The sequence below is a fragment of the Petromyzon marinus genome, chromosome 44 (assembly GCF_048934315.1).
Source record: "Petromyzon marinus isolate PM22_M1 ecotype Great Lakes invasive population chromosome 44, UKy_Petmar_22M1.pri1.0, whole genome shotgun sequence".
NCBI lineage: Eukaryota > Metazoa > Chordata > Hyperoartia > Petromyzontiformes > Petromyzontidae > Petromyzon > Petromyzon marinus.
This window is the reverse complement of record NC_133710.1, coordinates 11,021,766-11,049,137: the sequence shown is the minus strand read 5'-3', so window position 1 is coordinate 11,049,137 and position 27,372 is coordinate 11,021,766. Positions and strand designations below refer to the sequence as shown.

At 47.7% G+C, this 27,372-nt stretch overlaps 1 protein-coding gene across 1 annotated transcript in view; it reads right to left on the bottom strand.

Annotated features, from left to right (window-relative positions):
- LOC116951826 (protein Hook homolog 3-like) overlaps positions 1–27,372 on the bottom strand; it is a 93,610-nt gene that overhangs the window by 29,190 nt on the left and 37,048 nt on the right. The window contains exons 9-16 of the mRNA XM_032970586.2: positions 24,342–24,496; positions 23,733–23,873; positions 15,907–16,108; positions 15,154–15,264; positions 12,385–12,463; positions 10,140–10,215; positions 5,067–5,207; positions 1,588–1,675 (exon numbers count right to left, since the gene is read on the bottom strand). Coding sequence (XP_032826477.1) covers positions 1,588–1,675; positions 5,067–5,207; positions 10,140–10,215; positions 12,385–12,463; positions 15,154–15,264; positions 15,907–16,108; positions 23,733–23,873; positions 24,342–24,496 — 993 coding nt within the window. The remainder of the gene's footprint in view (positions 1–1,587; positions 1,676–5,066; positions 5,208–10,139; positions 10,216–12,384; positions 12,464–15,153; positions 15,265–15,906; positions 16,109–23,732; positions 23,874–24,341; positions 24,497–27,372) is intronic.

Here is a 27,372-nt window from a genome sequence, read left to right as displayed (position 1 = left end):
GGGAGGGGATGGGAGAGTGGGGTTAGGAGAGAGAGAGGGGGGATGGGGGAATGGGGGACTAGGAGAGAGAGGGAGGGGATGGGGGACTAGGAGAGAGAGGGAGGGGATGGGGGAATAGGCGAGAGAGGGAGGGGATGGGAGAGGTGGGGGACTAGGAGAGAGAGGGAGGGGATGGGAGAGTGGGGGGCTATAAGAGAGAGGGAGGGGATGGGAGAGTGGGGGCTAGGAGAGAGAGAGGGGGGATGGGGGGATGGGGGAATGGGGGACTAGGAGAGAGAGGGAGGGGATGGGGGAATGGGGGACTAGGAGAGAGAGGGAGGGGATGGGAGAGTAGGGGCTAGGAGAGAGGGGGGCTGAGGGAGGCTGTGAGGCCGTATGTCTGGGACACGTGAGATTCTCATCTCTGCATGATCCACCAGCACCATCTCCAGCAGGGACAATAGACTAGAGCCAAGAAGTTGCCACTGCAACAAACCATTCGTTTTAAAGCTCTTTCATAATTGATGTGTTAAGGCCAAGGCATATGAAGCAGTGTTATTTAAGTTAAGAATAAATAATTTCAACTAACTTTAAATTAATCAATAAAAACTCGAATATTAATAAACCAAAACATTTTGATCAAAAAATACTTAAAAAATAAAAAAAATCACTGTGAACTTGGAAAGGAAAATTATAGTAAGAAACTGGACCCTGACTGAAACTTAAATAACACTGTTGTGGTGGTTGCTGTTGTTGCAGCTGTTGTGTCCCGAGTGGGTGACGGTGGCTCTGGGAATAGGGCACGCGTCCGTTCATACTCACAATAGGCTGCCGGTCCATGCACAAGAAAGAGGCAGAGAGACATAAGCAGAGAAAAACAGAGACAAAATATAAAAAAATATAAAAACAAAAAGCATTGTTAATAGAAAGATTTGGCAAACATTCATCCTGCGCTTGTTACGGGCTTAAAATAGAACAGGTGGCAACATGCTACACGTGACAGTGGAGTAAATAAAGCTCAAGAGACTTAATATGCGATCATTAGTTATCTTTACAAAGTCGTGGGGAGGCAATTAAAACTGAGCTGTTATGCATGGCACTAAGCATTAGAAGGTATTTATTCATTTTTGCCAAAGCCATGTCACTAACAAACGAGGTCTTGACGAGGAAAGCCAATGATAGACGTTGTTAAATGTTTTGCAGCATTGGTAGGCGACAGGCACTCATTTCAGGACACATTCACGAAGGGGAGGAGGAGGCTTTAACTCGGCCCTCTTTTAAGTGGTGACAGAGCCAACGCTTCTACCGTGTTACCCGTAACTGACCTAACACTACCTTTACAGATTAAAACCAGAAAAGTAATCCCACACAATTGGAACTGAGAAAACGTAAACAAATAATACACAATTAAATAGGCAACGTAAAACAGAAATTATAACTAAAGGGTAAATAAATGTAAACCTAAATAACACTGGTGTCAATGAAAGGGGTTCAAATGCGGCCTTTGAGCTGAGCTGGCTTGCTCACATTATGCCTGTACACGGTGCACGCACCGTGTGTAGGCACGCGTGCGTGCGTGTGCGAGAGCGAGCGAGCCGGTGTGCATACGTCTGTGGCGCGTGCTCCCTGCTCCTGCAGAGTCTTCTGTAGCTCTTCCAGCTGAGCCTGGAGCTCCAGGACGCGCTGGTTCAGCAGCCTGCACCGGCACACGCACCACCACCACGACGGCGTCAATGGTACAATGGTGGTGATGACGATTGGGATGATGGGGTTGGTGGCGATGTTACTATTGATGGCTCGTTCATAATGGGTATCTGTGTGCTTGTAGGTGTGACTGATGGTGGCGATGGTGACGACGATGTTAGTCATGTCCACGTTAGCAGTGTTGACATTGGTGCTGATGGTAGCAGTGTTAGCGCTGATGATGGTGTTGATGGTGTTTGATCATGTTTGCCTCCATGTACGCTGCTCTGTGATAATGTAGCGCCATAGATGGAACGGTACCTCGTACCGTCAGGGGAGGGGCTGCAGTGCCAGCCCAAGAGGGGAGGGGCTGCTGGGGGCTCAGGATCCCCAGACAGCTAAGCCCCTCGGCACCCCCAATGGCGGGGGGGCTGCGGGGGTTCTAGGATCCCTCGCAGCCCCACCCCTCAATGGGCAAGGGGCATAAAAGGGGACCTCCCCAGCCGATCCGGACCAGTCGCAGCGGAAGAACGAAGACCAGCAGCTAGATAGGACCCTGGACCCCCTTGCCCCACTGTCCTTGTAAGGGCCGGGACACTGTGCGGGCCAGTGGTGGGACTCTGGGACTCCCGGCCCCATGCCCTTTTAAGGGCGAGGTCCGAGCAAGCCAGAGTCTAGACCTGCACCTTGGCTGGGTCGGGTCAGGGTAGCCTCCCCTAGGGTAATTATAGCGGAGGACCCGACAGAGTAGCCAGTGTCACGGCACGCTAAGAGTAGGCTGTATCCCTAGGCTGTAACAGTGTATCTGTATTGTAATAAAGAAGTTGCCTGTGCAAAGTGTCTCTGGAACCCATTACAATAAGGTTGATGGTGTTTTTGATGTTTGTATTTGCGGTGGTGGCACTGATTCTGGTGCTGAATGCGGCTGATGATGCTGGTGTTAGTAAAATGGTGATACTGGTTTTATTGATATCCGTGTAAATTTGTATGCAGGCAACATTAACATGTATATATATACTGGATTTCATCTTCAGAACTAAACTATTTATATCCTGGGGTATATGGGGTGTGAACGGTAGAGGTAACACCTCTTAAGCGGGAACAGTCACACTCCGAGTGGTTCACAATCTCTAGTGCCCACTCATACGCAGTCTCAGCTGTGGCTCCCAGGAGTTGCCCGCAAGCGCCAGTGGCAACACCAGGCGAGGGTAGCCAACGAGTTTGGAACCCTTGGTGAGACAAGGAAATATTATTTGGGTCTTTCGGGAAAGCCACATAGCAATCATCATGAGGTGATGATTGCTTGTGTTTCGATCAAAACGTCGTGATATTTTTATTATTTTTTCTATCTACGTGGCTTTACCGAAAGACCCAAAGGATATGAATTCCTGCAGTCACGAAAGCTTGAAGTCAAAATTTGAGAAGAGGAAATGCGAAGACTTTTCTCAGTGGAGTGGGTGGAAGAGATCACCATACTGTTTCAATGTCCATGGAGGCAGCTAGAGCAGAGTGTTATGGGGCCCTCAGAGCGATGGCAAGACACTGAAGAACCCTCTGGTCATCCACTGCAACTGGCCTCGTCTCCAGTCATCTTGACTTCGTCTTGCCAATGGACTTTGATGGGCCAAGACGAGAGAAGAGAGTGAGGCTGACGTTGGGCAACTCTCCCTCACTCTAATGCAATTCACGAGCAATTCATAACATCACCCACCAACTATACAAATCATTCTTCACGTGCTCTGGTGATGGGATTGTGACGAAGCAGGTGTGGATACACTGGGAGCTGTGGCCAGAGACTTGTGCACAGGCGGCTCAGGCTACAGAGTCATCTATCACTGGACAGAAGCAGCGGTGGGGACTAGGCAACCCCCTGAGAGATTGAGCAGCTCTGTTCAGGATCACGCTGCTCACCTCCCGAGCATGACGAAGGGGCTGGAAAAGGTGCGCTAAACATTGTCTGCTTCATCCACCCTGGCCAGAATACTGTGTGGCTGGAGGGGATCCCACTTCACTTCTGCCGTCGACCCCTCAAGAAAAAAATATAGGTGACACCGCTCACCATTGGTACATGGAATGTGCAAATACTCTTGGACAACACCAGGTCAAACAGACCAGAGAGAAGAACAGCCTTGGTCGACAGCTTGTCAGATAAAACATCCACATGGCAGCTCTATGTGAGACTTAACCAGCAGGGGAGGGTCAGCTTTCTGAGCTTGGAGCCAGCAGCAACTTTTATTGCAGTGGTCGTGGCAGCGACACTCAGGAGTTTGGTTTGCAATCAAGTTCGATCTCATCAACAAACTTGTGAGTCGGCCAATGATCGACTCTTGACCTTGAAACTCCCATTTTAGGGGAATCGGAAAACCACCATTGTCAGTGCTTATGCACATTTAGAGTTCAATGACACATTTTATGAAGAGCTGGAATTAGCGATTACTGCTGTGTCAAAGACAGACAAACGGATCATGCTTGGTGACATTAAATGCTTGAGTTGCCACTGATCAGACATGGTTGGGAGTCATCGGAATAAACGGAATTGGCAAATGCATAGAAATGGCCATCTCCTATAAAAGACAACAGTTCCCGTTCTGTTGTAATGTGCACTGATGCCTACTTTATTGAGGGCAATATTGGCACATTAAATAAAGATTAACTGATGGATTGAAAACTGCTGAGCATGACCTCATCACCAACACGGTCTTCCACCTGCCAAATTGCTATAATAAATCCTGGATGCACCCCTGCTCCAAGCAGTGGTGCCTAATTGCCTACGTGATTACAAGGAAAAAGGACGGGCAGGATGTTCGAGTGACTAAGGCCATGTGTGATGCAGACTGCTGGATCGCCCACAGACTGATTGTCTCAATGCTCAACTCCCACATTTAGCCCAAGAGACGCTCTCAGGGAAAATGGGCTCCCAAGCGGCTTAACATTTCCAGGTTTACAAGAGAGCCCGTCAGGCAGATCTTCTGTGGAAAGTGGGCCATCCAACTGTTGCAGATAACACCGTTCTTTTCTCTAAACATCAGATTGTATCCTTCCAAGCACGATGCTATTGATGTGATTGACATCAATAGTGATTATTGTTAATGTTTTCAATGACATTGATGTTGTTATTGATGTTATTCATGTTGTTGATGTCGTGTTTGGTTTTGTGTATGTTTTAATTGATGTTATAGATGTTGGTGTCCATGTTGTTCGTGATATTGATATTGTTTTTATGTTGATGCCATTGATTTTGTTGATGTTGTTTTGATGTTATTGATGTTGTTAATTATGTTGGTTATGTTGTCAATATTGGTATCTTCGATGTTTGTAATGTAGGAATTGTCGTTTTGATGTTGTTTGCGAAGCTGTTGTCGATCCCGTTGTTGTTGTTGTTTGTTGTTGCTGCTGCGGCTCACCGGTTATCGGTCTGCAGCACGCTCTGGGCGCGCGAGCTCTCGTCCAGCTCGACGCGCAGCGTGAGCACACGCTCGCTGTCCGCACCTTCGCTCTGCAAGCGCAGCACGCGGTTCTCGTGGCTCAGTCGGATCAAGCGCTCCCTGCACCGCACGAATCACACACGCACACAAACCACGCATCCCACACACACACCACGAGCATCACAGCACACGCATCACGCCATGAGAATCACAACAACCGCCATACGCCACTAAGTGGTGGTGACATCGTCACGACGCTTGTGCCAGGCTAGGTGCACCTTGAGACCCAGGTGCTCCCTACTGTGTCAACTTGCTGTATTTTAGCGCCCGGCGTTTCACTCGTTGTTGTGAGTGTAGCTCCTCTACCCTCCATTGTTGCTGGAGGGCGACTGCCTCCAACTGTCCAGTAGAATCCTTCACGAGCATTCTCCACAGAGGCCGATCTTGACACCGCTGGTACCAGTCATCGGCAAGTCCACTTAGCTCCACATCCTCTTGTACCACATCACTCCATCTCTTCCCTATCAGTGTCGCGCCTATTAAGCCCCCTCTATCCGGCCAAACAAACGTGAATAACTAGACACGTATCACAACACATGAATCACACCTCACGCATTACACCATACATCATACTGCGAGCATCACATGTATCACACACCCCACGAATCACATCCCACGCTACACACCAAGTGAATCACACCACACACCACACCACGCGCATCACTCAAGCACCACACGACACACCACACGCATCACACACACCACAAATCACACCACAAACATCACACAATTCAACACTAAATGCATTATCAGGCACATCACACGACGAGGATCACCCCATGAGCATATCACGCACATCACACTAGGCACATAACATCATGTGCATCACACCACGCGATTTAAACCGGACATATCACACGACAAGTATCACATCACAAGCATCACACCAGACACCATGCATCACACGACACACCGCACATCATGCATCACACTACAAAACAGATACACCGCGCACACACATGATATAAGACTGTAAGAGCAGGCCTTGGGAGTCAGGTTGGAACTGTGCAACAGCTGCAAGCTTTGGAAAAATGTAGTCAAAGCAGAACTGTCAAGGGCTGTCAACTTGTTTTTGACACCTCCACACTCGTCAAAGTCAAAGCGATTTCCTGCTCAAATGAGCATTGAAGCAGGGATCATCTTCTATTTACAGCCCTGAGCCACTGGGAAAAATTACATAATCCTATGGTAGGGGTGAGTCTCTTCTGTGAACAACCGCCGTTGACTACCCCACCAAATGGTCATCGTTTTACCTCCCCCCCCCCGAAGTGAGGATCGGTTGAGTCAACCCCCAAACCAGAATTTAAACTCGCACCATTTGGATTGTGAGCCGCTCGCACTGTCACTGCCAAGCTAGTGGTTGCAGTTCGTGGCGTAAAGCGCGACAACGTTGGGGGGCGATGTCAACGTTTAATTCCTGTGTGTGAAATTTCGGTTTAAAGCTTTCGTGACTGCAAGGATTAATCTTCTTTGGTTCTTTCGGTAAAGTCACGTAGAATGAGAATAAAATAATAAATTGATAAAATAAAATAACACAATAATATTCTCACGACGTTTCGGCGACAACACAAGCGGCCTTCATCAGGTGAAGGGGACGAGACTGTCTGGAGGACAGCGCTGGCCTCCAGACAGTCTCGTCCTGATGAAGGCCGCTTGTGTTGTGGCCGAAACGTCGTGAGAATATTATTGTTATTTTATTTTATCAATTTATTATTTTATTCTCATTCTACATGACTTTACCGAAAGAACCAAAGAAGATAACAATAAATCGTTATATATCACAATGCTATATGGCAAAAAAATGGGTGGATTCTTACCCTCAACTTTTAGCACCACGGATAGCTACGAGCCCCGTTCAGACGGACGAGTTCATCCATGGTCGGAACGGAGGAGGGGGAGAGAGACAACTGCGAGGCGCTGTTATACTCCATGTTGTAAACCATACCATTAACCGTGGTGTAAGAGGTATTAAGAGTCAATGCCAGCGAAAGAGCTGCGGTCTGAAGGTCATCGTAAAATACAATTAATTAAGAACGGAAATGGTTTAAAACATCTTTGCAATGCTTACTAAGCCAGAATCCATCTTCTCGGTTGAAATTGTCTCTGTGCTTGTATATGTGAATGGCCTCATGAACGAATCTCTCATGATAGCCGGTTGGTTTGCAAAGAACCTCCGTCTTGGAGAAGTCAATGTCATGTGAGCCCACTGAATTATAACTGTGATCTGCCACAGCAGAGGAGTTCGTCCTACCGTGTTTTTCGCCATATAGCATTGTGATATATAACGACTTATTGTTGGTAGCTTAGCTGATTGGAGAATATAGAGTTTATTGATAACATGAAGGTAATTTATATTTTAGTTTTTATTGGTTCACTATATAGTACTGTGAATAGCTCAGATGTGTAGTCATTTCTGTGACCAGTCACTAGCTAATCACTCAGTTATTTAAATGCTAAATTCGCCTAGTTATTTCAATGCTAAATTCTCCTGTTTGATTTGTACTAAGTGCCTCGGTGAATGTGTATGCTCTGACTTTAACGTAGCTATTTCTGTAGCAGTTACAAGCTAATCACTCAGCTATTTCAATGCTAAATTCTATGCTAATTCCATTGTCAAGGGGTGCCTCTGCGGATGTGTATGCCTTAACTTAGCTATTTCAATGCTAAATTCTATGCTAATTCCTTTAACAATGGGTGCCTCTGCGGATGTGTATGCTTTAACTTTTAACATAGCTATTTCTGTGACCAGTCACAAGCTAATCATTCAGCCATTTCAATGCTAAATTATATGCTAATTCCTTTGTCAAGGCGCTTTGTTCCTCTCACACAGCTTAAAGGCCGTGATCTGAACGTGGCTCTTTCACTCCAGCGCTGTCCTACCAGACAGTCTCGCCCCTTCACCTGATGAAGGCCGCTTGTGTTGTGGCCGAAACGTCGTGAGAATATTATTGTGTTATTTTATTTTATCAATTTATTATTTTATTCTCATTCTACGTGACTTTACCGAAAGAACCAAAGAAGATGAATCATTGCAGGATCCTTCTTCATGACTGGAGTGATGGCTTTGCGGATTGTGTAGTCGGAGTAACCATTAGCCTTAAGAGCCTGGTGTACGTGCTTGAGTTCACTGGTAATGTGTTCCTGGTCGGAAATGCATTGGGCTCTATGGAATAGAGTCTTGATGAGGGAGGTCTTCTGGGATGGATGGTGGTGGGAATCCGGTTTCAAGTAAGCATCTGTATGGGTAGCTTTCCTGTAGACAGAGTGGCTCATTGAACCATCATGTCTCCTTTTAATTAAGACATCCAAAAAGGGTAGTTTGCCATCTTTTTCGACCTCCATGGTAAATCTGATGGCTGGGTGTATGGAATTGATGTGGTCGCGGAATTGGTCTAGAGCAGGCTGACCATGTGGCCAGATGACAAAAGTGTCATCCACGTACCTCTTCCATAAGGTCGGGCGTAGAGTGGCAGTCTGGATGGCGTCAGTTTCTAATTTTTCCATGAATACGTTGGCTACAACCAGAGATAGGGGGGAGCCCATTGGGGTGCCCTCAGTTTGTTTGTAGAAAGTTCCATTCCAGGTGAAGTATGTGTTGGTTAAGCAATGTCTCACCAGGAGGGGTACATCAGTATGCAGTCCTTGATGAACCAGGTCTTCAATGATAGCGATGGTGTCAGGTACCGGGACTTTGGTGAACAAGGACACCACATCAAAACTGACAAGCAGGTCGTCTGGGGACAGGGAAATGCCTTTGATTGTCGATACCAGGTGAGTAGAATTTAGTACCGCAGAGGTGGTTTTTCCAGTGAAAGGTCGCAGTATATAAGCAAGAAAACGTGCCAGTTTATAGGTGGGGAAGTTGATAGTAGAGACGATGGGATGAAGGGGTGTATCTTCTTTGTGTATCTTTGGAAGGCCATATAATCTTGGTGGTCTGGCAGCAGAGGGTTTCAACGAGAACTGTTTGGTCTGATCAATTAATGCTGTTGAATCAGAGATGATTTTGTTCGTTTTGGTAACCAGGCTGTTGGTGGGATCTCTTTTATTTTTGTATAGCTGCCATCGTTGAGTAGTTCTTGAATTTTGTTGTTATATTCTGTTTGTCCATGATGACAGTGGCATTGCCTTTGTCGGCTGAGAGGACGACAATATCATCCCTCTTTTTTAATTGAGATAATTCAAAGCGTTCATCTTTGCTGATGTTGCTAGGTGGCAACTTAGCGTTTTTGAGGGTTGCAGCAATTTCAGATCTTGCTACGTCTGCTTCTCTATAGCATTGTGATATATAACGACTTATTGTTAGTAGCTTAGCTTAATTGGAGAATATATAGAGTTTATTGATAACATTGAGGTAATTTATATTTTAGTTTTTTATTGGTTTACTATATAGTATTCATTATATAGTGTAGTGTATACCCAGTTACTTTTAATAGCTCAGCTTATTGAAGAATATATTGAGTACAAGTATTCTGTGGATGTGTATGCTTTGACTTTAACATAGCCATTTCTGTGACCAGTCACAAGCTAATCACTCAGCTATTTCAATGCTAAATTCTATGCTAATTCCTTTGTCAAGGGGTGCCTCTATGGATGTGGATGCTTTGACTTTAACATAGCCATTTCTGTGACCAGTCACAAGCTAATCACTCAGCTATTTCAATGCTAAATTCTATGCTAATTCCTTTGTCAAGGCACTCTGTTTCTTCTCGCACAGCTTAAAGGTCGCGGTCTGAGCTTGGCTGTGTTCGCTCCAGCGCTGTCCTCCAGACAGTCTCGTCCCTTCACCTGATGAAGGCCGCTTGTGTTGTGGCCGAAACGTCGTGAGAATTTTATTGTGTCATTTTATTTTATCAATTTATTATTTTATTCTCATTCTACGTGACTTTACCGAAAGAACCAAAGAAGATGAATTCCTGTGTGTTGTTGATTGGGCTGGCGGGAGGAGATGACCATATTGTTTAGCACAACCACAGAAACACACACACAAACCTGAACTCTGCAGGGACCATCTCTGCCTCCAGAGCCTCCAGTGAGACTTGGCTCCCATGGAGAATTCCACTGCCCTCTGTCAAAAGAGCAGAGGAATTGCAAATCAGTCGACTGCAACGGAGCTCTGTTGAAACACGGTAGCAGGAAGCCCACGATGCTGCGGGCAGCCACTACCTCCATTCGCTCTACCTTTCTACCCCATCCCCCCACACCCAACCCTCTCCAACCCCCTCAGCTACGTTAACTTTGTGACCTCCTGATTCCTGCACACATTACGAATGCCACTGCTCTGCCACTTCCATCCTCCTTGTCTCCGTGATAGAACATGTTGCCATGAGGTAATTGCATCAAGTTCTCTCTTGTTCTGATCACCTCACTGAGTCAAACTCTGTCGTAATTTACTCCTCCCATTATTGTCTCCAGTTCAGCAAGGACTGATTCGCCAGAGTGCGTGTGTTGCACCTAGCAAAGGTCAATCTAGAAGGTGTCCAGTTCCTACCCAGTGATCCCTGTGATACCTCTTTATACACAGTGATTCCTGTTTATACACAGTGATTCCTTTTCCCACCAAGTGGTCCCCATTACCATTCAGTGATCCCTGTTCCTGGCCATTGATTCCTGTCCCTACTAAGTGATTGTTGTTTGTATTCAGTAATCCCTGTGATACCTGTTTATACGCAGTGATTCCTCTTCCAGGCCAGTGCTTCCTGTTCCCACCCAGTGATCCCCATTACCATCCAGTGATTCCTGTTCCAGGCCATTGATTCCTGTCCCTACTAAGTGATTGTTGTTTGTATTTAGTGATCCCTGTGATACCTGTTTATACTCAGTGATTCCTGTTCCAGGCCGGTGCTTCCTGTTCCCACCCAGTGATCCCCATTACCATCCAGTGATCCCTGTTCCAGGCCATTGATTCCTGTTCCTACTAAGTGATTGTTGTTTGTATTCAGTGATCCCTGTTTGCACCCAGTGATTCCTTTTCCTACTCAGTTTCAAGAGCTAATGGGGACCGGGTGGCCATGGTTTGGGTGCATCAGTCATGCTGGGGAGGGGGGCAGCTGTTGTTTGACCATACTTCACCAAGATTGTCAGTGGGGGTAAGTGAAGGGGGCAAATATTTGTCTCACCTCTCGCCGAGTGTCCGACTCCACCACCTCCCCCCCCCTAGTGTTCCACCACGCTCCTCCCTTCCTGTTAAGTGCTGTCCCCCATGCTACGGTAAGTGTTCATCAAGACTGACACAGATTCTGCAGGGTATGTGAAAGGTCAAATTCGGCAGAAAAGTTTGGACAGGGAGATCCACTATCACCAAACAACATCGTCACATACTTGGAAAGAGTGATGAATGCTATTCAGGACAACGGCACAGTAATATCTGTGCAAGGAGAAAGAATAAAAAAGCCGAGATTCGCGTACGATATAAATCTGATGGAAGATAGCTGCGTAGTACTTCAGGAAAGTGTTCATGCGCTGAATAAGTCAGAAAAGGATGCAGGACTGAGGATTAATGTGGAAAATACAAAAACTATGGTGTTTGGAAGGCAGGACATTGAGAAAGAAGTAATAATATAAAATTGCAAGATTGTGAATGTAAAGGAATTTGAATACTTGGGAAGTCGAAAGACATGGGATAACTACTCCACGAAAGACATAAGACCAAGGATTGCTTCTGGAGAAGCAAGAAAATCAGCTACAAGACTAAACTGAACATCTTGAGAATATGCGTGTTCAAAACAGCTTTGTATGCCTGCAAGACTTGGACATTGAAAAAGACTGACAGAGATAACATATTGGCTCTAAGAAGGATACGGCATCTAAACTGGACCCAAAGAGTGACCAGCGTATACGTAAGAAAAAGGTTGCACACAGAAGAAGACCTGATGATGCAGGCAGTGATGAGAAGGAAACTGGCAGCACTATTTGGACACACACGGAGGATGGGCAACAGAAACATTTCAATTGTGTTGTTCAGAAAAATGGAAGGAACCGGAAAGAGAGGACGATCTAACAGAGAACGGCTTGATGAGAACATCAGAGATTGATGCCAGAAAGATGTGGCACTACTTGAGAATATTGACACAAGACAGAGGAAAGTGTAAAAAAAGACAAAATATGCAGTGGACTCCTACAGGCTATTTGCCCATGGATCGTGATGATGTAGTGTTCACACAGGAGTCCTGCTCGGAGAACGAGTGGGGGCTAGATTTGCCTGAACATGGTACCGTGCTGTGCACTGTGACCTCACCCAGCTGACTCTGCTGGATCTGTGTGCAGCGTAGCTCCTCGTTGGTCTCCCTCAGTGCATCCCTTTCGGCCACCGCTCTCTGTGATGGGGGGGGGGTAACACAACCACACCGGTGGGAATACCGAAGGGAGAACATCGCAGAAACAAAGCTCCGGCCTTCTGTTACCACCTTACAGAGGCACATATATCACAGAGTGCGGTAACATTGGTGGCAGCGTAGCGTTAACACTCGTGCCTCACAGCAATAAGAGCCTGGGCTCAATTCCCGACTCGGGTGCCTTTTTGCATGCAGTATGTTCTCCTCCTTGTTGTTCATGGGTATTCTCTGGGATTTCCATTTTTTTCCCGTTGCTAAGCTCACACACAATATAACTGGTATTGGTCAATCAATGGTGAAGAATTACCAGCAAATTACTCAATTTAGATTATGCAAAGCAGCAACATCGCCCCCTTTTGCGAAAACCTGGCTGGACCCTCCTGACAAAGTTTTCACTCAGTGAGGCTTCCCTGGGTAAACAAGTAGTAATAGCCATTATAAACACCCGGTACACCTCAATTACAAACGCCAGGCTGCAGATATTCCTACACCGATTCCCTCGCTTTCACTGCCCTCACCAAAACCCACAGCGGAGCAGCCGTGCAGTTGGTGTTAGCATTGTCTCCGTGGGCTCTCGCCTGGCCAATTGATTGAAACACCTCACGCAATTACTGCCGATCCCCCCAATGACCGACTTGCCCACTGCACTGCCACCGATCTCGTCTGATCGCACAAATGAAGCGAGCTTGAGCTCCGAAGGTGCTCAGACGGATGACCGCTACCGCCGTGCGTGCTAGGTTGTCACAGACGTCAGCGGGGCTGCACTGCGTCAGCAGAGGGAAATGCAGCAAAATCCATTGCCGTACTGCACTTCTACGCTCTCACATCTGCAACGGCCCGGCGTGACAGCGTTTGGTGTTGATGTGTCTAGTCTGGAGTCTAATAGGGAGTCTAATGTGAGTAATCACTGGACGTAAAACTGCTTCTAAACCCAGGGTGTTGCGCACGAGGTCAGTTGACCTCTAAATTGTCCATTGTTCAATCTTTGATGGTGCCCTTCATAAGGCAGCATCTGCCACCTTTGTGCCATTGTTTATCCGGATAACCTCCATCTCTCCTCCCAACTCCCAACTCTGCAGGGCCTCCAGACTCTGCGCGGCAACATCTCCCACATCCGCCTCCGCTGGCGCGACACTACTCTACAACTCCATCGCAACTCACCTCGATTACGCAAACTCCTCTGTGGCCTCCCAGGATCCCTCTCCAGAAAATTCCCAAGTAATTAGAATGTCACTTGGCTCTTAAATTGTACCCGCAATTGAATTTGTGTCACCCCAATCACCACAATACCTCCACTGTATCTGAATATAATGAAACTAAACTAAACTAAAACTAGTTTTACATCTTTATATTCTTGGTCCTTTTGGTAAAGTCATGTAGAAGGGAAACTATAAAATAATAAAAATATAAAACAGTAAAATTATTATTTTATTGTTTCCCTTCTACGTGACTTTACCGAAAGAACCAAGAATATGAATCCCTGCAGTCACGAAAGCTTTAAATCAAAATTGAGTTTTACATCATAAATGATAACCCAATGAAGTGGAAATGTATAGCAGCCAAATACTCTAAATGCATGTTTCTAAATGTGGAGGTAAAAAACAGGATTTGGAGAAAAATCCACACGACCAAGGAGAGAACACGCAAACTCCAATCATACAGGAGTCAGGGTCGGAATGGAACCTATGACCTCTTGTATACCAGACGAGGTCATTACATCTCGCCACCACTGCTCTGTGATTTTAAGATTATATTCAGTTTTACCTCCATCATTCCTTTTTAACACAGCTTGCTTTCTTTCCTCTCTCTCTATTGCCATACTCTCATACTCCTACCCACTGCTACTACACCAACCAAGGCCCCCGTGCTAAGGACTCAGTAAAACCGGTCCCAATCAGTGGTACTCTTCTCTGCTGCCCGCACCGATGGAACTCCCCGCCCCATCCCCAGGGTGATTCACCAAGTGGACTCCCTACCCCTCTTTAAGTCCGGGATGCAGGCCAAGTGTTCTAACCATTACAGCAGACAGCATTCCCAGCAGGGGCAAGTGCCTGCTAGTACCATGAGACCCTGCTGAATGTGAATGTCACTCACCTCGTGCAAGCACGTGGGAAGGGTGAGATGCTTAAGAGTCAATGGAGAGCAAAACGTTATCCAATAGATTGTCAGCGCTCATAATGGAAGAGGGCTAGAGCAGATTATGTCAAACTAGAGGTCTACTCCATGTAACTGCATTGAGAGGCTGGAATATCTGATTCCTCCAAAAGGGCACACAGTGTGTGCGGTGGAAAATAAATAAGGCAGAGTAGATTAAAAAAACACCCACCTTGAAGTGTGCAGTGTTAATACAACACAGTTGTGCAAGTTAATAAAAAAATTATTGGCTGCTGTTTGTGAATCCACTGCTGGACAGCTTAGGGAAGTATGCTCAAACACCCTTAAGGCATGGAGGGGCCTCCAGTTGTTTGTACTTACTCGCAGACCCAACAACTGCCACCGTGTTTGCAGAATCTGCCATTTCAATCCCCCCAGAGCCCACACAGACAGATGGCTTGTACTTTGGCGAGCTTCCGCAAGGCTTGCCCTTAAATGTCTGGCACCCAATGACATCTAGACTATCTCGTGAGTGACGTTGTTGATGGGCAGTGGTGGTGGTGGTGCGATGGTGTCACCTCTTTCTCCTTGGTGAGCGCGTCGCTTCGCTCCTGTAGCCGCTTGTGTTCAAACTCGAGTCGATCGGCGCGGCGGCTCTCCTCGGAAAGCCGCGCATGCAGCTCCTGTACCTACACCCGGCAACAACATCACCATCATCACCACCACCACCACCACCACGGACGTCATCAAATACAAATATCTCACGTATAGCCTTGACAGGCTTTTGGGACAAGTGTTGTTAGTGAGTACCTATGAAGGGCGGCACGGCACATGGTGGGGTGGGTGGCCAGCACCCCGCCCGACTGCCTTGGCGTCTCCAGTGGTGATGTTTACACACTGCACCAGGCACTCATTTGAGGCCGAATCGGCCTACGAGAGGCCCAGGACCAATTCAGATAATCATCACTTGTGGAGGCTGTAAGTGGGAACGGACTAGGATCACTGGCTTCGTAGCACAGTGCTCTCCCAAACCATCGCCATCAACATCACCACCATTATCGATATCACCACTACCATCATATTATCAACACTGATTCAACCTCTAAGTTATGACTGTCATGACTGGTCCAGTGATGCGGCCCAGCGGTGGCACGTTCGCCGCTTGTTGGAGAGTTGAGCGGTCTGCCTCCCCCCCCCACCCCCCCGATTAATACCGCTGATGATCTTGTGCCGTCCGCTTCACAGTGGACATTAACGATGCCATGACGACATTTGTAGAAGAGGAGACGACTGCGTGTAGGCATCGTGGTCCGAGATGACGTTGCGGTCACCTGCTGCTTGTAGGCGTGCAGCTGCGCACGCGCCGCGTTGGCCCTGCGCAGCTCCTCCTCGAGCGCCAGCGTGTTGTGCAGCTGCTGCGAGCTGCGCTCCTCCAGCAGCCGCACCTGGCGCCGCACATCGCCCAGGTCGTCAAGCTTGCGCCGGTATGACTCAACAGCCGCCTCGAGCCTCGCCGCGCGGTCCGAAGAGTGCCTGTCAAACACACATACACGTACATTAATAACAACCGCCATCCGCCACTAAGTGGCGGTGACATCACCACGACGCTTGTGCCAAGCTATGTGCACCCTGAGGCCACGTGAAGTGGCGAACGCCCGCTGGCAGGTCACGGGGCAGACCCAGGTGCCACGGGTCGACTAACTGAGATCACTGGCTGATGCACCACCTGTGCCCCCTACTGTGCCAACCTGCTGTGCTTTAGCCACCCGGCGTTCCGCTCGTTGTTCTGAGCGTCGCTCCTCCGCCCTCCGTTGTTGTTGGAGGGCGACTACCTCCAACTGCCCAGTAGCATCCTTCACGAGCCTCCTCCACAGAGGCCGATCTTGACACCGCTGGTACCAGTCATCGGCAAGTCCACTCAGCTCCACATCCTCCCGTATATCACGCCATTTCTTCTCTAGCCCGTGCCGCGCCCATTTAACCCACTCGATCCGGCCGAACAAAAGCTGTTTAAGCATGCGGTGGCTGGGCATACGGGTTACATGACCCAGACAATGCAACCATGCCTGCCGAAGGAGCTCACCAATGGGACGTTGTCCAGATCTTTGTAAGCTCCTCACACAATCCAGCCTGGTTAAACCCAGGATGGATCGTAGGCAGGCCAGTCTAAATGTTTCTAACCGGTGAAGATGTTTCATGAGGGGGGTCCACGTTTCGCAAGCATAGAGAAGGGAGGGAATGACTGTGGCCGAGAAGACCTGAAGCTTCGTGCGGAGCGACAGACCAGGTAGCTTCCACACAGCGTTACGCAACCAATGAAAAGATAATGCTGCTCAATTGATTTTGAGTGAGACCTTTGCTGCTGTTAAACCGGAGCCGGTCATGAGCGCACTGCCCAGATATGGGAAACTCTCCACCACTGCCCTATCACCAATTGGGAGTTGTGGGGGTGGAGTGTCCTATGGTACAAAATACCCAGGCAGATGCTTCATTTTGGTGGGGATGATGGTAAGGCCCCACCTCTTAGTGGAAAGCTCCAAGTTCAGCAGCAGTGCCTCCACTCCTCTGAGTGAACAGCAATTACCAGATAATCGGCATACATTACATGGTTGAGCAATAGGGAGCCATCCCTTGACCGCACCCAGGCATCGATCAGCCTCCCATTGGACAGTGAGGGAAAAAAGTATTTGATCCCCTGCTGATTTTGTACGTTTGCCCACTGACAAAGAAATGATCAGTCTATAATTCTAATAGTAGGTTTATTTGAACAGTGAGAGACAGAATAACAACAACAAAATCTAGAAAAACGCATGTCAAAAATGTTAAAAATTGATTTGCATTTTAATGAGGGAAATAAGTATTTGACCCCTCTGCAAAACATGACTTAGTACTTGGTGGCAAAACCCTTGTTGGCAATCACAGAGGTCAGACGTTTCATGTAGTTGGCCACCAGGTTTGCACACATCTCAGGAGGGATTTTGTCCCACTCCTCTTTGCAGATCTTCTCCAAGTAATTAAGGTTTCGAGGCTGATGTTTGGCAACTCGAACCTTCAGCTCCCTCCACAGATTTTCTATGGGATTAAGGTCTGGAGACTGGCTAGGCCACTCCAGGACCTTAATGTGCTTCTTCTTGAGCCACTCCTTTGTTGCCTTGGCCGTGTGTTTTGGGTCATTGTCATGCTGGAATACCCATCCACGACCCATTTTCAATGCCCTGGCTGAGGGAAGGAGTTTCTCACCCAAGATTTGACGGTACATGGCCCCGTCCATCGTCCCTTTTATGCGGTGAAGTTGTCCTGTCCCCTTAGCAGAAAAACACCCCCAAAGCATAATGTTTCCACCTCCATGTTCGACGGTGGGGATAGTGTTCTTGGGGTCATAGGCAGCATTCCTCCTCCTCCAAACACGGCGAGTTGAGTTGATGCCAAAGAGCTCCATTTTGGTCTCATCTGACCACAACACTTTCACCCAGTTGTCCTCTGAATCATTCAGATGTTCATTGGCAAACTTCAGACGGGCATGTACATGTGCTTTCTTGAGCAGGGGGACCTTGCAGGTGCTGCAGGATTTCAGTCCTTCACGGCGTAGTGTGTTACCAATTGTTTTCTTGGTGACTATGGTCCCAGCTGCCTTGAGATCATTTACAAGATCCTCCCGTGTAGTTCTGGGCTGATTCCTCACCGTTCTCATGATCATTGCAACTCCACGAGGTAAGATTTTGCATGGAGCCCCAGGCCTAGGGAGATTGACAGTTATTTTGTGTTTCTTTCATTTGCGAATAATCGCACCAACTGTTGTCACCTTATCACCAAGCTTCTTGGCAATGGTCTTGTAGCCCATTGTGTAGGTCTACAATCTTGTCCCTGACATCCTTGGAGAGCTCTTTGGTCTTGGCCATGGTGGAGAGTTTGGAATTTGATTGATTGATTGCTTCTGTGGACAGGTGTCTTTTAAACAGGTAACAAGCTGAGATTAGGAGCACTCCCTTTAAGAGTGTGCTCCTAATCTCAGCTCGTTACCTGTATAAAAGACACCTGGGGGCCAGAAATCTTTCTGATTCAGAGGGGGTCAAATACTTATTTCCCTCATTAAAATGCAAATCAATTTATAACATTTTGACATGCGTTTTTATGGATTTTTGTTGTTGTTATTCTGTCTCTCACTGTTCAAATTAACCTACCAGTAAAATTATAGACTGATCATTTCTTTGTCAGTGGGCAAACGTACAAAATCAGCAGGGGATCAAATACTTTTTTCCCTCACTGTATCTGTACCAGATGGAAATTCCTCCGGTACAGCTATTGAAGGCTTCACGAATAACGTGGTCGAAATAGATGTTAAATAATGTGGGAGCCAGAGGACATCCCTGTCGCACCCCAAGGTGTACAGGGAATGGCTCCGACTCCCGGCCATGTAGTTTTACCCAGGCCCGCTCACCATCATGAAGGTCCTTAATGATCATGAGCAGAGAGTCAGGGACTCCGAAAGCACGAAGAACAACCCAGAGCCCAGGCCTACTGATGGCATCATAGGCCTTGGCCAGGTCAATAAATCAGAGCTGTAGGTCTTGTTGGTATTCCCTACACCTCTGCTGTAGCAGATGGACAGAAAATATGGCATCTGTGCAGGACCGCCCTTTCCTGAAACCGCAATGGGGTTCCGCAAGCCTCTCCTCAGCATGCCTAGCAAGGTGATGTTGAATAATCCTTGCCAGGAACTTTCCCGGCATACTGAGGAATGAGATGCCCCTGTAGTTGTTACAGTCTGTGCGGTCCCCCTTCTTAAAGAGGGAGAACACCAGGGCATCCTTCCAATCCTGCGGAACCTGTCCAGTGGTCCAGACTGTTGTTATGTCATGTAGGGCAGTCTGTGCACAAACGCCACCCTCCCTCAGCATTTCGCTTGGGAGATCATCTCTGCCCGATGCCTTTCCTGGTCTCAGACACTGGATTGCCTTCAATACTTCCTCAACAGATGGCACCTCAGCCAGCCACTCACAGGGGGTGACTTCTTCCAATATTTGAGGCACCGCAGCCTCGGCAGGGTCATCCCCACTTTGTCCCACATTATTTTCCAGGCTGAGGGATTTCCCCTCCCCCAGGACCTCACAGAAATGCTCAGCAATTCTGCAAACCTGTTCCTGGGGTCAGAGATTGGATCACCGTTCTTTCCCCTAATGATGGTAATAGGTGTGGCGCTGCAGGTTACTTTGATGGAATTAAAGAGCGATTTGTGATCGCGGGTCATTGAGGCAGACTCCCTGTCCTCAACAACCTGCGACCACCACCCATGCTTGCAGCGCCTCACGGCTCTCCGAACCTCCGAGCGAAGGCTGCGGTAAGCCTCATTCTCCGATGTGGGATGCTGTAGCCGATGAGGGTGGGCCTGTTGATTTTCTCAGCCATCCTGAACACTTCCTCTGTCAGGCAGGGTCTCTGGGGAGGTCTGGACCGTGTACCCAAAGCAGCCATTGCAGCTGCATGAGTCACAGTCGTAAACCTCGCCCATTAACCCTCGACATCTGGAGTGGGGGACGATGCCAACCCCAGCTGCAAGCGATGATGAAATTCTCGCTTGAAACTTTCATCAGCTAGCTGAGACCATGCCACTAAGGGTTTGAATGGGGTCCTGGGAGTACACCCACCAGTGGAGTGGAAGAATGGAAGGCGCATCTTACAGATGACAAGTCGATGGTCAGTGGGCAGATCAGCTCCACGGTCGGTCCTGGTGTCAAGCGCATGGGCCCGCATCCGCTGTTCCATCACTACGTAGTCCAGCAGATGTTCTTGTTTGGACCCGGCATGCATCCATGATGTTGTGTGGATGTGCCGATGCCGGAACAGCGTGTTGGTAATTACAAGCTCATGGGCTGCACAAAAAACTAGCAGCCTCCTGCCATTGTTATTGAGCTGATCTGGCCCATGCCCTCCAATCACTCCAGACCAGGTACCAGCATCATGACCAACTCGGGCATTGAAGTCACCCAACAAGAGGACTCTATCCCGAGGGGCCACTTTAGCTCGCATCTGTGACAGGTCATAGAAGGCATCTGCCTGCATCCCTCCACGGATGTTCGTCTTCGGTGGGGGCATAAGTAACCACGACCACCACTCCTCACCTCTGGTTAATGGGAAGGCGAGTCCAAAGTAGCCTGGGGCTTACAGCTTCCCACATCTCACCGCCACGCTCCCACGCCCGCTTCATTATTTTGTTTAGAAGAGCCACTCCCTGTTGTTTGGCAGTCTCCTGTCCCGAGAAGAGGACTGTCCACCCCTCATGGTAGCAGGAGCCGGAGCCGGTCCACCGGACCTCCTGAATACCAGAGAGATCCAGGCGGTATTGGTCCAGCTTCCGACAGAGGGGCAGCCTCTCCTCCGCAGTGAGCGTTCGAACATTCCACGGGGCCACACGTAGTGGTTTTTTGTTGTTTCTGGAGGAGCCCCGAGGGTAAGGATTCAGTCTACTGGCTCCGCCAAATGTGGTTTGGCCAGGAGACGTCATAGACGCCTGTCCCCCTGGGGCCTCCGGCACAAGCTTATTAATTAAAAAATTCAGTCGTGGTTTAGTGGTAATTAATTTAAGGTGGAGGGGTTACCAGCCCCTCGCACCCGTCCAGAGCCCCCAATTGGCCGCTGTGGTGGTTACAAACGCCATGAGGGGAAAGGCCATTCTAAATTGGCCCTCCAACCCACGGCACTGCCCACCACAGCGTTGCCGTCCGGCACCACAAGGAGGTAGGGGGTTGTTTTTGCCCACTACACACACGTGCGCACACACATGCGCTCACGCACAAGCACACCCGCCACACAGCAGTCACGTGCGCAACTTTATGGTCATGTTAACGTGGCAGGTTCTTAAGATTTAAGTGCACTTTTGAGGTTGGTGGGAGAGATGATGAGAAAATACAATAATTGTAGGTTAACACGTAGGCTTTCACGACCAATATCAACCATAAGAGGGTTAATTTGGTTAGATCGCGTAAATGTCGTTAAAACCCACCACCACCCGACACAGCCAACTAGTAAGGGTTGTCACGTAAACAGAACGTGCCAATTCGTCTCTAGTACAGCACACCGGTGTGTTGGAGAGCCAACACACCGGTTGGCTGTATCGGGTGGTGGCGGATTTTAACGACACATTTATATATTTACGGGATCTAACCTAACAAAAACCTCTATTATGAATTTTAGGAAAGTCAACACTTGCCACTGCCATATATGAGCACTGCCTCATTGTCGAATTGAGCAGCAAATAACTTTTGACTGTGTTTTCAGTAAAACCAACCGGGGGCCAGAACGGATAATCTGGACGATGGAGGAGATGTATCCGGTAACAGGTGGGATTCACTGATGGGTGGGTGAGTATGTGAGTAAGCAGATGCAGATAGGAAAGTAGCCAGGGAGAAATGCATGCAGGTGGGTAGACTGGTACAGTGAGGGAAAAAAGTATTTGATCCCCTGCTGATTTTGTACGCTTACCCACTGACAAAGAAATGATCAGTCTATAATTTTAATGGTAGGTTTATTTGAACAGTGAGAGACAGGATAACAACAAAATCCAGAAAAATGCATGTCAAAAATGTTATAAATTTGATTTGCATTTTCATGAGGGAAATAAGTATTTGACCCCCTCTCAATCAGAAAGATGTCTGGCTTCAAGGTGTCTTTTATACAGGTAATGAGCTGAGATTAGGAGCACACTCTTAAAAGGAGTGCTCCTAATCTCAGCTTGTTACCTGTATAAAAGACACCTGTCCACAGAAGCAATCAATCAATCAGATTCCAAACTCTCCACCATGGCCAAGACCAAAGAGCTCTCCAAGTATGTCAGGGACAAGATTGTAGACCTACATAAGGCTGGAATGGGCTACAAGACCATTGCCAAACAGCTTGGTGAGGTGACAACAGTTGGTACGATTATTCGCAAATGGAAGAAACACAAAAGAACTGTCAATCTCCCTCGGCCGGGGGCTCCATGCAAGATCTCACCTCGTAGAGTTGCAATGATCATGAGAACGGTGAGGAATCAGTCCAGAACTACACGGGAGGATCTTGTCAATGATCTCAAGGCAGCTGGGACCATAGTCACCAAGAAAACAATTGGTAACACACTACGCCGTGAAGGACTGAAATGCTGCAGCGCCCGCAAGGTCCCCCTGTGCAAGAAAGCATATATACATGCCCGTCTGAAGTTTGCCAATGAACATCTGAATGATTCAGTGGGCAACTGGGTGAAAGTGTTGTGGTCAGATGAGACCAAAATGGAGCTCTTTGGCATCAACTCAACTCGCCGTGTTTGGAGGAGGAGGAATGCTGCCTATGACCCCAAGAACACCATCCCCACCGTCAAATATGGAGGTGGAAACATTATGCTTTGGGGGTGTTTTAATGCTAAGGGGACAGGACAACTTCACCGCATCAAAGGGATGATGGACGGGGCCCATGTACCGTCAAATCTTGGGTGAGAACCTCCTTCCCTCAGCCAGGGCATTGAAAATGGGTCGTGGATGGGTATTCCAGCATGACAATGACCCAAAACACACGGCCAAGGCAACAAAGGAGTGGCTCAAGAAGAAGCACATTAAGGTACTGGAGTGGCCTAGCCAGTCTCCAGACCTTAATCCCAGAGAAAATGTGGATGGAGCTGAAGGTTCGAGTTGCCAAACGTCAGCCTCGAAACCTTAATGACTTGAAGATCTGCAAAGAGGAGTGGGACAAAATCCCTCCTGAGATGTGTGCAAACCTGGTGGCCAACTACAAGAAACGTCTGACCTCTGTGATTGCCAACAAGGGTTTTGCCACCAAGTACTAAGTCATGTTTTGCAGAGGGGTCAAATACGTATTTCCCTCATTAAAATGCAAATAAATTCATAACATTTTTGACATGCGTTTTTCTGGATTTTTTTGTTGTTATTCTGTCTCTCATTGTTCAAATAAACCTACCATTAAAATTATAGACTGATCATTTCTTTGTCAGTGGGCAAACATACAAAATCAGCAGGGGATCAAATACTTTTTTCCCTCACTGTAGGTGGACAGATATACACACACAGTGGGACACTCAGGCAGACAGGTGATCTCCACATTCTATGATCAGTGCATTATGAACGCTGCAGCGTTTTTCAAACTTGTTTGAAATAATACGACGGTGCAAGACCTGAGCACATCCATCTCATCCTTGAGCGCCTGCGCCTCCTCAGCCAGGCTCGTCAGCTGCTGGTTCTTCTGCTCCAGCACCGACACGTTGCGCTCCAGCTCCTCGCAGCGCAGGCGGAACTCGTCTCGGCTGCCCTCCAGCCTAGACCAACGAGAGGCCCGGCATGCAGCGGGGGTCACGCTCCGCAGGCGGGCGGGCAAAGTGTGGCCCACCATCTCCCAGGCAGCACTCGGGATGGTGAAAGCAACGGGCATGGCCAGCGAAAGCTGACCGAGGCTGCGACAGCGCACGAGGCCAGGTGGCTCAGCGTTAGAAAGAGTTAAAATCCTGGCTGGGAGTTAACTCTGCCCGTCGTCCCTCTGGAGGTCAACAAAAATGTGCACCATTTTGCGGGGAAGTCAACAGCGGTCATCCTACGGAGACTCGCCCCCATCATGGCAATGCAGAAATTCCACCACCGGCTCAGGGCTGAAAAAATGAGAGATGAGAAGCAGCTCAATGTTTATTTGAGCAAGAGATGACCCTGACTGTAAATAGCAGATACAACTCGCGAGTCACGCTAAGGTGCAGACTTCGATCAGGTTTGTGTTTGGCACAAGTAAGTCTCACCGGAACAGCTCTTCGTGCAAGGCCTCCAGCTGCTGGCTCCGCACCACGGGAGACCGCACCGCCTCCTCCTCCAGGGTTCCCCATTGGCCGCTCTGCTCGCGGAGCAGCTTGTTCTCGGCCAGGACCTTCCCCCGGTCATCCTGAAGGCTCTCCAGCTAAAACGCGGGGGGGGGGGAGAGTGGCAGTGGTAAAAGCTCGAAAGCAGAGCAGAATGACAAACATGGGCCCAATACATCATGGGACCTCCTTTGCCAGTACCAAAATTTAATAGGGTTTTCCCCTTTTTTCTGGCAACAAAACTGAAACCTTTTTACAATTAATCATATCTGCATTAACCACAATACTTGTGGTCAGAATGCAAAAAAATATTGACTCTGATAATATATGCATTGTCCTTGAAACTGATTGGTCCACACCAGAAACAGCTTTCTTTTGAGCCTCGTCTCAAACGGTGTTAGACCAGAGGACGCCAAAATGCGTACAGCTCAAAGACAATGCACTATCAGAGTAATGAGAGCTCGGGGCAAGCATCTACATCAGGGGTGGGGAACGTCCGGCCCACGGGCCGTATAAGGCCCGCGAAATAATTTGGTCTGGCCCTGCCAAAGCAATCGCAGGTGGGACTCGAAATTCAATAAATCTAGGAGCAAACCTGGAAAAGCAGTTGTGAGTAGCAACATCATCAATACCAGCTAACATCACACGCCTCACCAAAGAGAAGCAGATCCTGCCATCACATTAGGGGTGAGTGAATTAAATGTTTGACCAAATATAACAGGCTAATTTTTAAGTTGATAATTTTGTATGGACCGCGAATGATGTTATAAATATCCAAATGGCCCTTGGCAGAAAAAAGGTTCCCCACCTCTGATCTACATCATGGGACCTCCTTTGCCAGTACCAAAATATAAGAATAGGTTTTTCCCCTTTTTTCTGGCAACAAAACTAAAACCTTTTTACGATAAATCATCTCTGCATTAACCACAATACTTGTGGTCAGAATGCAAACAAAAAACAGACTCTGATATATGCATTGTCCTTGAAACTGATTGGTCCACATTTTATACCTAGGGAAATTATTAAAGGAGGATTGGGATCAAAACAATGAGGCGGTAAACAATCTGAATGTAACACCGTTAGAAGAGCTGAAGTTCTTATACAATTGGCGACACAGCTGCATGACATTTTGGTAATAGGTATGTGCACATGGCCACTAACTATGCAGACTGTCTGGAAACAGGCTACACAGACCGGTGTGTGGCTATGGGCATCTTGGTACACTATGTATGTTGCCCTTCTTTCGCACCATATGTAGCCAACCATGCTAATCGGAGGTGTGAGGGAAGAACAAACTAAACACAAAACACAATTCTAAAGAAGTGGCACCGTGGCTACGTGTGGCTGCGCAGCGGACAGCCATTCCGCCATACAGTTGAGGACTGTCCCTTATGGCGGACAGACGGTGGGGTAAGAAGGCCGACTGATCTCAGTGACGTAGTGAAGATCAAGTAGTTGAGTGACTTGGATATGAAACTTCAATTACAAATGCAGGAACAAGAAGCATACAAATGTGTCTCACAGAGAGAGGTATCACTCACTGGATCTTGCCAGCTCTGACATGAATCAGAAACACTGGCAAAGAAAATGGAACAAAATCTTAAAAGTGCACAAAACGTGGGTAAATGCAAGCTTGGAATTACACGAAGTGACAGATTGAGGAACAAATGCAAATCCGACATCTTACAATGACCATTTCCTTCACCGTTACGTGAAGTGGCTATGAGCAGGCCATATTACCAGAAGATATGGACTAGTAACTGAGAGGTACAAGTTATAGGAAAGTGAAAATTTCTGGAATTTTAATGTTGCAAGAAAGCAACATTTAAATTCCAGGATTCAAGCCGAGGCAGATGAGATGGTGCTGCTCGTACGCAGGACTGAGGTCGGGCCATCGAGACAAACTCGCAGTGACACTCTGCAGTCTGCGTGGGAGCTTAAGAGCTGACATGAGCTGGGATGACACTACGAGGGCAGGGATGGGATGCAGACTGTGCTACAGCTGAGGGTTCTCACAGAAGGAAGCGACGTCCGAGTGCGGCAGCATCGAGAGTACCAAAGATAATACATATTTTTTTGAGTCAGATCCCATGAGTGAAATACATGCCATACACCCTCCTACACCCGACATAGCCAATCGACATTTCACAATCGTGAATTGTTAAATGTTGTGGATTGCTCTCCAATACACCAATGTGCTGTAGCACTAATACACTGCCACGTTTGTTCTCGTGTCTTTATGAATTGGCTGTGTCAGGTGGAGGAGGGGTGCATGATAAAGAGTAAATATTACTTACATAATCTAACCCAAAAATCAATTACCAATCATATTGGTCGTGAAAGCCAACGTGACAGATATCTAAACCGATGTTATTCTTCATGACATAATTCAACCTGTTAAGTGGGCTTGGCCGGGACACGTCGTGAGTGGGGATGATGGGACAATGGCCAAGAGTAATAGTGGAGCAGCAGCCAAGGCATGGAACAAGAGGGCATCGACCAGGAGATGGAAGCGATGAAATCAGTTTATGGACGGATGCTATGTGGATTGTTACATCGCAGGATCGTGAGAGGTGGCGGTGGTGTGGGGAGGCCTTCATTCAGCAATGGATAGACTCTGGTTGCTTATATTGAGCAATCTATATTTTCAACATTTTGTACAATTGCGCCTTCATGAGTATTGTACTCACTCTTGTACCTGTATCTCTGCGTCCGTATTATCAACAGTTTTGCTTACAACAGAGAATTTGTTTCTCACCTTGCTGTCAGTTATATTTTACTATAGTTAAACTTCACGCAAGAAAGCCTAAATGCGTCTCAATATTTGCTAAAAGTGGCGACAAATGCTGTGTTTCCCATCACGCTGAGACCTCACTGTGCATGCAGTGTTCACACAATAACACGTTTTCTCTGTAACGTACTTCCATTAGGGAATGTTTTTCACATAATACGGAACACGCAGTGTTGTAACGCG